Here is a 12015-nt window from a genome sequence, read left to right as displayed (position 1 = left end):
GTTTCAACACATTTACACAACCTGGGGACCCAGTGCTGTGTAACTCAGCCACCGTCTGACCAGTAACTAGGTTTGGCTTCTTCCATAATGATGCTACAGCACATTGATCTAGGGACTAAAATCTCTACGGCATCCAGTTCCAGAACCGCTGATAGCTAAACAAAAATCCATCCCTTTCCGTAGTTTCAGTGATTGTGCTCAGAACACGTGTATAGCTGGTCCGTTTGCTAACTGGAACACCTAGGAGTACTTCTGCTCTCCCATGGGCTGCTATTGTACTACTCACAAACTGCTCCTCACCCCAATGGTGCACAGAGCTCTGAGCAGCCTCTAGAATACCTCTCTTCTCCAGACCGCAAAAATCAAGCATAATGCTAAGGTCTGATTTACATCCATTAGAGCCTTGGGAACTCAGCTGAGGTCTCTCTTCTTCATCAAGTGGTGTCCCTGTGGGTGCTCCACTTCAGGGGCAGTGCGTCCCAGGACCAGCCATCGGAGATTTTGTTAGCAGTGTCTGGTTGGGGCGCACGTGCACAGTAGCTGTCTTGTGGTGGTGCTGACGCCATCCTTGGCTTTAGATGGAGTCCGTTAGCAGTGTCCCTACCTGTAGCAAAAAAATTAGATTTAGATTAGATTAGATATTTAGGATAGTACTTATATTGTTAATAGTTAGTTTAAGCTTGGATTTAAGTAGATGGTTTTTCATAGAATCATAGAATATCAGGTTGGAAGCATTCCTGCACAACATGCTCGTCCTTGACGTATTCAGAGCAGCTATGTGGGCGTTCGAACACACTGTCACCGACCATTACGCAATCATGCTTAGCTCGAGAGCAGATGCTGAATTAGGCTGCACAGTCCTAGCAGTAGCTACACAATCAACTCCGAAGCCCCTTCCATCCACGTGAGGGCACTGCTCTACATTCACCTGAAGTGGAGCACCCACAGGGACGCCACTGGATGAAGAAGAGAAGGTTACTCACCTTGTGCAGTGACTGAGGTTCTTCGAGATGTGTGTCCCTGTGGGTGCTCCACTACCCACCATCCTCCCATCTGCTTTGGAGTAAGAATCAACTCCACGGTAGAGCAGGAACTGAGGGGGGGTCAGGGCATGCGCGTGCCAGAAGAGGCATCAGTGCTGCCATGAGACAGTTACTGCACACTCGCACCCCAACCAGACACTGCTGACAAAATCTCCGATTGACAGCCCCGGGACACACTGCCCTCTGAAGTGGAGCACCCACAGGGACACACATCTTGAAGAACCTCAGTTACTGCACAAGGTGAGTAACCTTCTCTTCACCTTGTGCCTACATAGTCTTTACAAAATCTCTGAGCTGCATAATACAGTTAAAACCCTATTTCCTCAGCAGAACCAGCATACTCAACCAACCCTAACCTACAGACATATGCATATCTCCCCTCCATGTTTGTTGGAGATAGCATTGAGAGCAGGAAGAGTGCAGGAATAATTATTATTAATTTATTTGTATTTTGGGAGCACCTAGGAACCCCAGGCATTGTGCTAGGTGCTGTACAAATGTAGAACAAAGACTGTGCCTGCTCCAGAAGCTTTACAGTCTTTTGTAAATATCTTTCCTGTTTTCTCAAAAGAAGTGAGCAGGCAAGGACCTGGGAGAGATGATGCAACAAGCCTGCCCAACAAGGAACTCCCTGCTCAGACCTCCCCACCCAAGAGTTATACTAGGAGGGAGGTGTGTGTTATGTGACTGGCTGACATCTGTATCCCCATCTGGTCAAAATACTTTAGTGCTCTGGTTCCCTCTCGTGGACAGTAGGAGTATTACACTTTCTTCAGGCATCCGTATTTTTGCAGCTTTCTTCATTGGCTGAAGACTCGGTGGTTCTTTGTCTCTGACCTGTTCCTTGGTCTGCGACAGTGAATCCTGCAGTCCTTGCCCATGGCCCTGATTGCCATATGTTCCTGTAGTTGCTAGGTATCCTAGGAAGCTTCAGGGGACTGTGGGGGAGGCCAGGAAATACCTGTGCCTTGTGCCAATCTCCCAACGTGAGAGGGGTATGCACCTTCCAGCCTGGCTGTAATGAGAATCCCCTTTGTCTCCTGCAGGTGGAGTATGACCCCTCCAACAGTGAACGCCTACTACTCCCCCACCAAGAATGAGATTGTGTTCCCAGCTGGGATCCTGCAGGCTCCTTTCTACACCCGCACCTCCCCCAAGTATGAACATCCTCTTGCTCATCTGCTGCCCCCCTCTCCCATTGTTCTTCCCCCACTCCACCCTCCTCCCCAAGCTGGAGGAGGATGGGGAGTGGGGACTCTGTTGGCAGCAGCCCAGTTGGAAGGTGGTGGGTGCCTCACACACCTCTGTATCCTGGTCTGCAATCATCAGTAGCTAAAGAGAGTCCTTTCCTGAGCTGGGGGCTAGAAAACAGCCAGGGGAGGAATGCTGGGGCTCAGAGAGATTGCACTGGCTCTGCCAGACTCGTGCTAGGAGACTCCGTGGATCTTGATGCCAGTGCACAAAGAGCTGCCAGCTTTGCCAGGGACAGTGGTGGATGTGTGCTCTTTCAGCACAGGATCTGGATCTTTCCCCCCGAGTTAGTCTAAGGTTCCCCCTTTTGTCAGGCCTCTTGGAGACAGTGAGGGAGACAGTGAGGGATTCGCAACCATTTTTGACCCCTCCCCGTCTTGTGCCGCCCTCCCCATTAACAGGTAAGGCATCTCTCTGGCCAGGTCCAATAGAACAGTAGGACAGACCAATAGAAGGTGGCCTAGTGACAGGTCTGTGCAAAATGGAGGGAAACCCAGCAAAATTGAGGAAAGGCACCATCCCCAGAGATTCCCAGTCTGGATGAGGCCACACCTTCACTTTCTTAGTTCTTCTATGCTGGCACCTGCTAGACATGCAACATTATGGGCTCATACAGTCTTGTGTCTAATGGTATCATGGAAATAAACATGCCTGGCTAGCTGCAAAGTGGCTCATTTGGGGCCTAGAGAAGCCACAGAACATTTATCCTTGTGTCTGGGTGTCCAACGGCCTGAGGGGCTCTGTGATCAACTCTATATTTCATAAAAGTGGCAAAGAGTCCTGTGGCACCTTATAGACTAACAGACGTATTAGAGCATAAGCTTTCATGGGTGAATAACCACTTCGTCGGATGCATACCCACTTCGTCGGATTTCATAGCTTCTCCTAGGTCCCATTGCTGGAATTGTCTGCTGCCCCCAGTGGAACATGAAGGGGGCTTTTTAAAAATAGGTTCAGATTTCCCTCTGCACTTCAGTCATTTACAGAAAACACCATAGAGCTGTTTAATGGAGGTTGGCAGTGCAGCAGATTCATTTTGCAATTGGCGTTAATAGAAAGATGTAACAATTTCAATATGCCTGGGGCTCGGTGCAGGAACACAAGGACTCTTTCTGTCCGCGGGGGAAGCCAAGGCAAGAAGAGCAAAAAAGTGGGGTAATGAGGAGCAGCTCATAGTCCAAGTGAAAGCCGCCTCCTAGTCCAATTCCCCTACCCTAATGCTCCGGTGGGTAGAGTCACAGGGCCTATGTGCAGACATTAGTAGGCAATGGCCTTAGTGAAGCACGAATCCTAATGCTCTTTGTCCTTCTCACACAGGGCACTGAACTTTGGTGGCATTGGCGTCGTTGTGGGCCACGAGCTGACTCATGCCTTTGATGACCAAGGTGGGCAACCTGAAGACACCTTATTTCCTGTTGCTTTCTCTCCCTCTTCCTCTTCCTGATGGAGCTCTGTTCTCCTCTTTGTTGAAAGGCTTCCAGTGCCAGGAGTCAAAACTAAACTTGGGTGGCCCCTGTATCAAAGAGCCTTCTCAAAGCGGATCTTGTGAGAATGGGCCAGAGCCATCCCTCGTGTAACTCCAGTGACCTGCATGGAGCTACACCAGGTACAGATCTGGCCCAGAATGATTAAATATGTTTGACATCTGAGACTCTGCCCAGTCTCTGAGGTGGAAAAATCTAACTAGCTGAAAGAAGGCAAGAGGAATTTTTCTTTGCTGCTTTTCTGCCAGAATGAGGAAACCTACATGTGGCTCATTAATGGTGAAAGCCTTAAAATGGGACAGTCAGGCTGTCATGGGGTGTGACCCTTCTCCTAGCTTCTCCCCACAGAAACTACACTGACTCCTTTGATTGTGCCTTCACCATGCCTTTTTATTTTGTGTTCCTGCCCAATTTCACAACAGTCCTTGTGCAACAGCCTGTTTTCAATATTCAACTGGCTTTTGGACCTCTCACCAGGGCCTGAGGGTCACCAAGGACTCCTTGTTCCGAACCTCTGTCTGGCAAGACTCAACTAGCCCTGTTCCTCCCTCTCCCCTTCCTTCCCCTTGCTGTACCGCCACTTATCGCCCAGGGCTGATAGGGTAATTGGTTCAGCCAGGCAGCCTGGTTGCGTAATTACCCCATCAGCTTCCTACTGGGGAACTAATTATTATTCAAGTGATCAGAATGCAGGCTCAGCTGTTTGCACCCTGTGCTCTGTCACAAGAGCGTGTCTTACTAACGCCAAAAGCATTTTGTGATGATCTGTTGCACTGGACAGAGAGCTGTTCGCAATCTCTTCCTGTGGGATTTATGGTGGTGCAATAAAATAACGATCAATAAGTTCAGGAGGTCTCAGAACTCGCTTCTCCTCTCTGAAGAGGCCATGCCATTGCTAGTATACTCACCGCATCTCCAAGCCCCCAGATTGTGTGCTCTAATCTCAAACAACACCCCCACCACACACACAGGCTTGGTTCTGCCAAAGGCCGTCTCAGATGAAGTATCTTCTAGTTCCAGTGTTTCACTTGGTCTGCTCCTCCGCAGGGCGGGAGTATGATAAAGATGGAAATCTGCGCCCTTGGTGGAAGAACTCCTCTGTGGAGGCCTTCAAGCAGCAGACTGAGTGCATGGTGGAACAGTACAGCAGCTACACTGTGAATGGCGAGGCAGTGAATGGCAAACACACGCTGGGAGAGAACATTGCTGACAACGGGGGCCTCAAAGCTGCGTATCGGGTAGGAGTCTAGTACAGGCACAGTCTGATATCTCTCTTTGTAGCCATGGCTGTGTGGATCCTTTTGTAGTCCTAGACTTTCCCCTGATGCTATAGCTGGAGAGAGATTCCTGGTAGTACAGTGATGGCAAGGTGAATTGCTCTAAGAAAGTGTAAAATTCTGAGCTCCTTTTCTAGGCACTGTCCTATCTGTGGAAGGGGGTGGGCCATGACCATATATAAGTCTTCAGGTGACTCTTGGATTTGGGATCTGCTGTCCTTGGACCAGGAAATTGTAGACCTGACAATCTACAGCCCATAGAGGGTGGATGTGCAGGAGAGGGCTTTTGAAGGAGATTCAGGGGAAGGAAGAACCTGACCATTTTAACTGGAAGAGGCTTTAACTCCTCTCCAGATCCTCCCATTGGCAATGGCAAATGTAGCAAATGTGGTAGGAGGTGATGAGTCTGCCTTGACTGGATACAAGTTTCTCCCTGTGCAACTCTGACATGTCACACTACCTCAATGGATCCCCATTCTGATTTGTTTCCTGTAGGCCAGACATAATCCTGGGTGTCACAGGTAGAGCTAGGAAAAACTTTTTGGATTAATCATTTATTTGCCAAAAAATACAGTTTTGGGTCAACCAAAATTATTCACAGATTTGGTTCAAATTTGGCAAATAGTTTCAGCTGAAAACAAATGAAAGAGTCAAATCAGTTCATTTCAGCGTTTTCTAAACAAAGCAGTTTGACTGATGCTTCATGTTGAAATTTAGCTAGATTTTTTTTTAAAGGTAAATAATCCCCAAAAACTAGCCACAACAAAAAATTTAGGGGGGAAATTCTTTAGAGTTCAATGATACCTTTCATTCAACCCGAAAAGATTTTTGTTTTAGATTTTTCATGTCAGCCCCTGAACCAAAAGTCAATTATTTACTCAGCTCTAGTGGTGGGTTTATTTTGTGCTTTCTCTTCCCTTCACAGCCCCTAAGGCTGTCTTAGATTTGTCTCTGGCTTTCTGTGACCAAATGGAAAATGGGCACAGGGGAGACTCTTGCAATGCTGACATTTCCCTCCCTGCCAGCATGTGCCATGGAGACTGGACCGGTTTAATCCATTAAGGGTTAATGCCCCCATGGCTAGCTGGACCAGCATTTTGTACCCCCACAAGGCAGTGGGAGTGTCTCTCATCCTCTAACTCCATCCATTATGTACTTCTACTGATGCAGGTTAGCCTCTGTTCTCTCCTGCCTACAGGCTTATCAAAATTGGGTGAAGAAGAATGGGAATGAGGAGGCTTTGCCGACACTTGGCCTCTCCAACAACCAGCTCTTCTTTGTGGGATTCGCCCAGGTGAGTCTCTGCCATCCCACAACCCTTTGTTCTGTCTCCAGGTGCACTATGTGAGCTGGGGAATAACAGTGGCTCCAGCTGCTGGGTTAGCAGGAATGCAATTTACAGCAGACTCCACTTTGTAGGGTGGCAGTGCCCCTCCCATCTTCACCTCCTCCCAAACCCCCTTCAAAGGTCTAGGGCATTCCTTTTCCTGAACTGAGTCCCCACATGAGTGACTGAGATGTGCGAGGGTCACAGTAGGAATCGTGAACCAGAGGTCAGAGCTTAGTGTCAGAGCAGGAGTCAGGAACCAAAGCTGAGGGTCAAAACTGGATTACCTGGAGTCAGGGAAGGAAGGAGCAGGAGCTGTCTCAGTCATGGGCTAGTGCTTTGAGCAACCACTGAACTGCTGCTGCTGTTAGGCTTATGAGCCAATCTGCTGACTTCTCCAGCCAATCAGGTGGCATAGCCAATTAAGCAATTTCCTACAGGTCAGCTGCACTCATTAGGTTGCCCAGAGACTGGCTGTGCTGCAGGCCCTGATTCCTGACCCCTCAAATGGCAGAGGAGTGCAGCAAATATTAGTCTTGATGTATTGTGAAGAGAGAGATACATTACAGTCAGTGTGGAAAGCCTGCCTTCCTATAAAGTAGGAGTGGCCAACCTGAGCCTGAAAACAAGCCAGAATTTACCAGTGTACATTGCCAAAGAGCCACAGTAATACATCAGCAGCCCCTCATCAACTCTCCCCACACCCACTCCCAGTGCCTCCCACCCACTGGCAGCCCCACCGATCAGTGCCTCCCCCTACCTCCCCGCACCTCCCAATCAGCTGTTTCATGGCATGCAGGAGGCTCGGGGGAGAGGGGAAAGAGTGAGGGTATGGCAGGCACAAAGGAGGGGGTAGGAAGGGGTGGAGTGGGGGCAGGGCCTGTGGCAGAGCCAGGGGTTGAGCAGTGAGCACCCCTTGGCACAATGGAAAGTTGGCGCCGGTAGCTCCAGCCCCGGAGTCAATGCCTAGACAAGGAGCCACATATTAACTTCTGAAGAGCCACATGTGGCTCCGGAGCCACAGATTGGCCACCCCTGCTATAAAGCATCTGGTAAAAGGCAAGATAACAGACTCGACAAGCCAGCTGTTTGATGCATTTTGACAAGTATAATGCTCATTTTGCAGCAAAGTAAGATATACACTCCTGCAGATAGAACAACTTCAGGTTGCTGAAGTCTCTGGGTGAAGCCCCTTTGCTGGTGTAATGATAAGGTTACTTACAATACACTATTCATCCTCCAGATGTGTGTGCAATGTGTGGATCCAGTGTGTGGTTGCTTGTAAACAAGGGAGACCAAGTTGGGACTCAAGCTTCATGGAAACTTGTTTGTATCAATAGTTGTCGTTTCCTATAATAAACTCCTCCTATTTAAGAAGATCTGTGATTTCCATATGTCATGATAGCTGGGACAGAGACACTTTTCAGCTATAATGAAGCCCTTGAGCTAACTCCTATTCCCTTGCATTTGCAGGTCTGGTGTTCGGTTCGCACCCCGGAGAGCTCCCACGAAGGACTCATCACTGACCCCCACAGTCCATCACGTTTCCGAGTCATTGGTACCATCTCCAACTCCAAAGAGTTCTCTGAGCACTTCCACTGTCCTCCCGGCTCCCCTATGAACCCCCAGAAGAAGTGTGAAGTATGGTGAAAAGAAAAGGACCAGGAAATAGTGGAAACCAACTTTTGGTTTATTGTTCCTTCATCAAGAATTGAATTTCCCAGGCTCTCTGCTCAAAGGGCAGTTTCTTCTTTCAACGAACTGTCAAACTCTCAGCAGGAATGGATCCCTGAGCTCTAGGTATCATCTGCGATTCTATCTACTGTGAAAACCTTTCTTAATCTCACTCACTTGTGAAATGTCTTTTTTTTTTAAAACCTTGCATAGGGTGTGTGTATATATGCATGTGTCTGTATGCCTTGACCCATATTTACACATACACAGTTAAGCCCCTGTCCTGTCACAGGCTTGAAGACTTTTTCTAATTGATAAAGGGAGACCCACAGATGAAAGTGATAACTGGTTTGACTGTGTATCGAAATATGTCCAACATACGCTAATCTCTCCAGAGACACATGTGCATATATATATATATATATATATATATACACACATATATATATGTGTGTGTGTGTGTAAAATATTTTAAAATATATTTTTGGGAAAATATTTTTTGAACATTATGAAATACACTGGAAAAGTTCAGGGAAAATGCATTTAAAAGCCTTTTTTTCTTAAGCAAAAGGATTAGTATATTTATTACTTTTTTAAAAAAGTAGTGCAACTAGATATGAGAATTTCAGCAGAGACCATTCCACTGAAACACAGGACACCGAAGGGTGTCACTGAGGCAACAAATTAACTTTGCAGCCCTGGAGACCAGGATTCTTATTGAAGCCCTGGGGTCGCTAACAAGATTGAAGAACTGCTCTTCTAGTCCGTTGTGGACACTGGTCCAGTGCACAGTTGGAAGAGTCTGCTCAGAGCCAGGGCGGCAATGGCCAGCTGTAGCTAGCTGGAACTGAGCAGCAGTAGAAGGCGGTGAGGGTAAGTGCCATGAGAGAGGTGCGTGCACTTATAGCTGGGTGACAGGCCCTGAACGTATCTCTAGAGCTTTATTTGCAGGCAAATGCTTGCAGGTCTTGGAAGCCATATTAAGCTCTGCTGATGTACAAGGTCCATTACAAAAAGTCTCTCAGAACAGGAAACCAAAGAGAGATTCATTCATTCTATAAACTTTCCATCTGTCTTGAGTTGGTGACAAGGTGTTTCCTCTCTCTTCTCCTGCCCCCTGCAGCAAGCTAAGAGCAGCACGCTGTGACTTGGATACACTGGGATCCCAGCCCCACCTAACTTGTCTCCAGGCAGCTGTACTTGGGTATAGTGAAAGCTGCATTGTAACTTTAAACCTTCTTGGGCCATCTTTAACATCTGGATACAAAGGGAGAGGAAGGCAGCCGGCTGCACTAGATTATTAAATTATGAGCTCTCTCTTTGTCTTACTGCTTTAGAACAGCCCAAGCAACGACCAACCCTCTGCATGTCATCATTATTACTGCTGAAACCCGTCTTGCACAGTGTAGCTTTGGTCAGGCACAGATGTAAGTCTCCTTGGGTTTTGCTGTTTGGCTGGCAGGCTGGGGAAACGGCTCTGTTCAGACAGCTCACGGTCCTGTGACGGCTGAGGCCTCTCTCCTGTGTAAACAGCTGGCCAGTTATTTAACAATACTGCTAGCATCCCCTCTGAGCAGCTCCATAAGGGGATAGTTGTAACCACAGGACCCCATGGTCCCTGGGCTGGTGGAGATCATGTGGAATGTGGTGGTTCCTTGGGCATTCCTCTACCATCCCAGCCACAAACCCCCCCCCCCCCCCCGCACCCCTCGACTGCCTGGTGGACTGCCAGTCTTACCTCTTCTGTGCACAGTGGCAATCCATAGGAAAAAAGGGTGGGAATCAGTAACCTCAGAGAGGGGTGGATGTTGGCTATGCACCACCCTGGGTAGTGCCCAATGACAAATCCAGCCTAGAGCCCTTCCAGGGCCTTACAAATGTTCAGTTTCAGCTGTGAAAGCAGCCTCCTCCCTCTGGACTGGCACAACAGCCTGAGTATATGCACGTTTGCTCCAGCATGGAGTTCAGCCCACATTTCCGGGCTCAGAGTCTGCACAAATCCCAATCTTGAATGGGAAAAAGGGAATCCAAAAAGCATTAAACCTCCAAGAGCTATGGAAGGAAGGTGATGGGGGAGCTCTTGGTGCCATGGCCCCCAGGGAAAACAGTTTGTTCAAGTCTCTCTGACTTACTTCATCTCGCTCCCTTTCTTCTTATTTCCATCCAGTCCCATTCATTGCCGCTTCCTTGGATTCTTCCAAGTTGAAATGCCTCCTTTCCCATAAGCAAGACGTTGGAAAGTAGCCATTGGTGTGAGCACTGTGGAGCTGGAGTCCTCAATTGATTCTGATACTGAGAAGGCTGGGTCACAGGTTGGCCTACTTACTGTGTTGCAGGTATTAGCCAGGCTCGCCATAGTCATTGCTACATGCAAGAGAACCCCAGTGCCCTGCAAGCTGGGAAAGGTTAAGCACATTGTAGGACTGTAGAGGCTGGATGTCTCTCAGCTGTCTGGGAGATGGAAGAGCTAGTCCCCACCCCCTTCTAAATGGAGATCTGGCAGGGGCTGGAAGAGTCATTCTGGATGGGCAGAGGCACAGATCTGATGGTCTTGCTGGGGCAAGTGGGACAGGTTTTCTTTCAAGTATGCCTAATGAGCCTAGAAGCCTGTGGCCTGATAGTTAGAGGAACCAAGAACCCACCGTACCCATTTCGTTCAGCATGAGGGGCAGGTGCTTCACAGCGCTGAAAATAGGCCATGAGCGACCAAGAGTAGGCTTAGCTATGAAGAGCCTCATCTGCTCCTAGGCAATGCATTTGTCCAGATTTCAGATCATGAATGCAGAGTAACTCCTGCTGTGTTCCTGTCTCTTCCCTAAAAGCCATGGCCTCGTTTCAGGCCCACCCCATGGGCTTCTGTTAAATTCCTGTCTGGCAGTCTCCTAGCCACAGGATTGCCACAACACTACCTGCTCTCTGCATGTGAGCCTGTGGGCTTGGGCACCGTGGCCAGATAAGTTGTCCAGCATTGCATGTGGCTCTTCTGCATTGCTAGGGGAATTTTTTTCCATGTCTGCCCCTTTCTTTCCTCACAGCTTCCAGTGCAGAGCAGGGAGGATTTTCCTAAGCAAACTACCCAAGGTGAGCCCACAGAGCGGGGCTCAGTGCTGGGAGAGCTCTGTGGCTCACTAGGTGGCTTGAGGCCTTTCACACAGCAGATTTGTTAGGCAGAGTCCTAGCATCTCACCCAGTGCCAGCCTTGGGATGATTTCTTCTGCTGTCTATCATGTAACCCTATGTGCTCCTCCCACAGGTAGTCTAGTCTCATAGTTAAACCATTCTGGGATGGGTTACTGGAGTATAGGAACCCGATGATCGCTTCAAGATGTGCTGTCAACTCAAAGAGCTGAAAGGGAACAGGGAGGTCAGGACTGTGAGCTTTCAGAGCACAGCCTCCATTTGAGCAAAGGAAGCCAGTCCCTTCAGTCTGTGCTTCCAAGACATCAAGGGAGCTGGCCTGGAAAGAGCCTATAGAGACTGTGGGCTGCTCAATATTCTCTCCTAGATTTTAACAGGAAACTGCTGACAGTAACGGCTTCCAGTCTGTTTTCCTCCAGCAAGGGGCACCATCATACTTTAGACAAAGGGAAGGACTTTTAGGGATTTTTAGTATTTATATGTTAAAGGAGGGATTTTTTTGTAACTGTTTTTTCAACATTCATTGTGGCGCTTATTGTAATTGAAATAAAATACTTGTTATTGGGTTTGAGGCTTTGTCTGTCTCTTTTATTGCTGCTCTGATTCCTGCAGGCCCCAGGGCCTTCTCACCTGGTTGGTCAAGGTGAGTCAGTTCTAAGCATTGACAGTGTGGTTTGTATTGTATGGGACATCAGTGGGATCCCATGCCTAACATGCAGATGGGTTTATACAGTAATTCCTCGCTTAACATTGTAGTTATGTTCCTGAAAAATGCAACTTTAAGCGAAACGATGTTAAGTGAATCCAATTTCCCCATAAGA

At 48.2% G+C, this 12015-nt stretch overlaps 1 protein-coding gene across 4 annotated transcripts in view; it reads left to right on the top strand.

Moving 5' to 3' along the window:
* Window positions 1-11762, top strand: part of ECE1 (endothelin converting enzyme 1) — a 119061-nt gene extending 107299 nt beyond the window's left edge. For 3 of the 4 annotated variants that reach the window (XM_077837228.1, XM_077837229.1, XM_077837227.1), the window contains 5 exons: window positions 2090-2200; window positions 3612-3679; window positions 4826-5016; window positions 6254-6349; window positions 7856-11762. In XM_077837228.1, the coding sequence (XP_077693354.1) occupies window positions 2090-2200; window positions 3612-3679; window positions 4826-5016; window positions 6254-6349; window positions 7856-8032 (643 nt within the window). In that variant the 3' untranslated portion in view covers window positions 8033-11762. Of the gene's footprint in view, window positions 1-2089; window positions 2201-3611; window positions 3680-3767; window positions 3901-4825; window positions 5017-6253; window positions 6350-7855 lie in introns of those variants that run through there. The other variant, XM_077837230.1, reaches the window with a different exon arrangement.
* The last annotated feature ends 253 nt before the right edge of the window (window positions 11763-12015 follow it).

Source organism: Eretmochelys imbricata, chromosome 18 (assembly GCF_965152235.1).
Source record: "Eretmochelys imbricata isolate rEreImb1 chromosome 18, rEreImb1.hap1, whole genome shotgun sequence".
Taxonomy (NCBI): Eukaryota; Metazoa; Chordata; order Testudines; family Cheloniidae; genus Eretmochelys; species Eretmochelys imbricata.
Note: the sequence above shows the minus strand (reverse complement) of the source record. Positions and strands in the feature narration are given on the sequence as shown.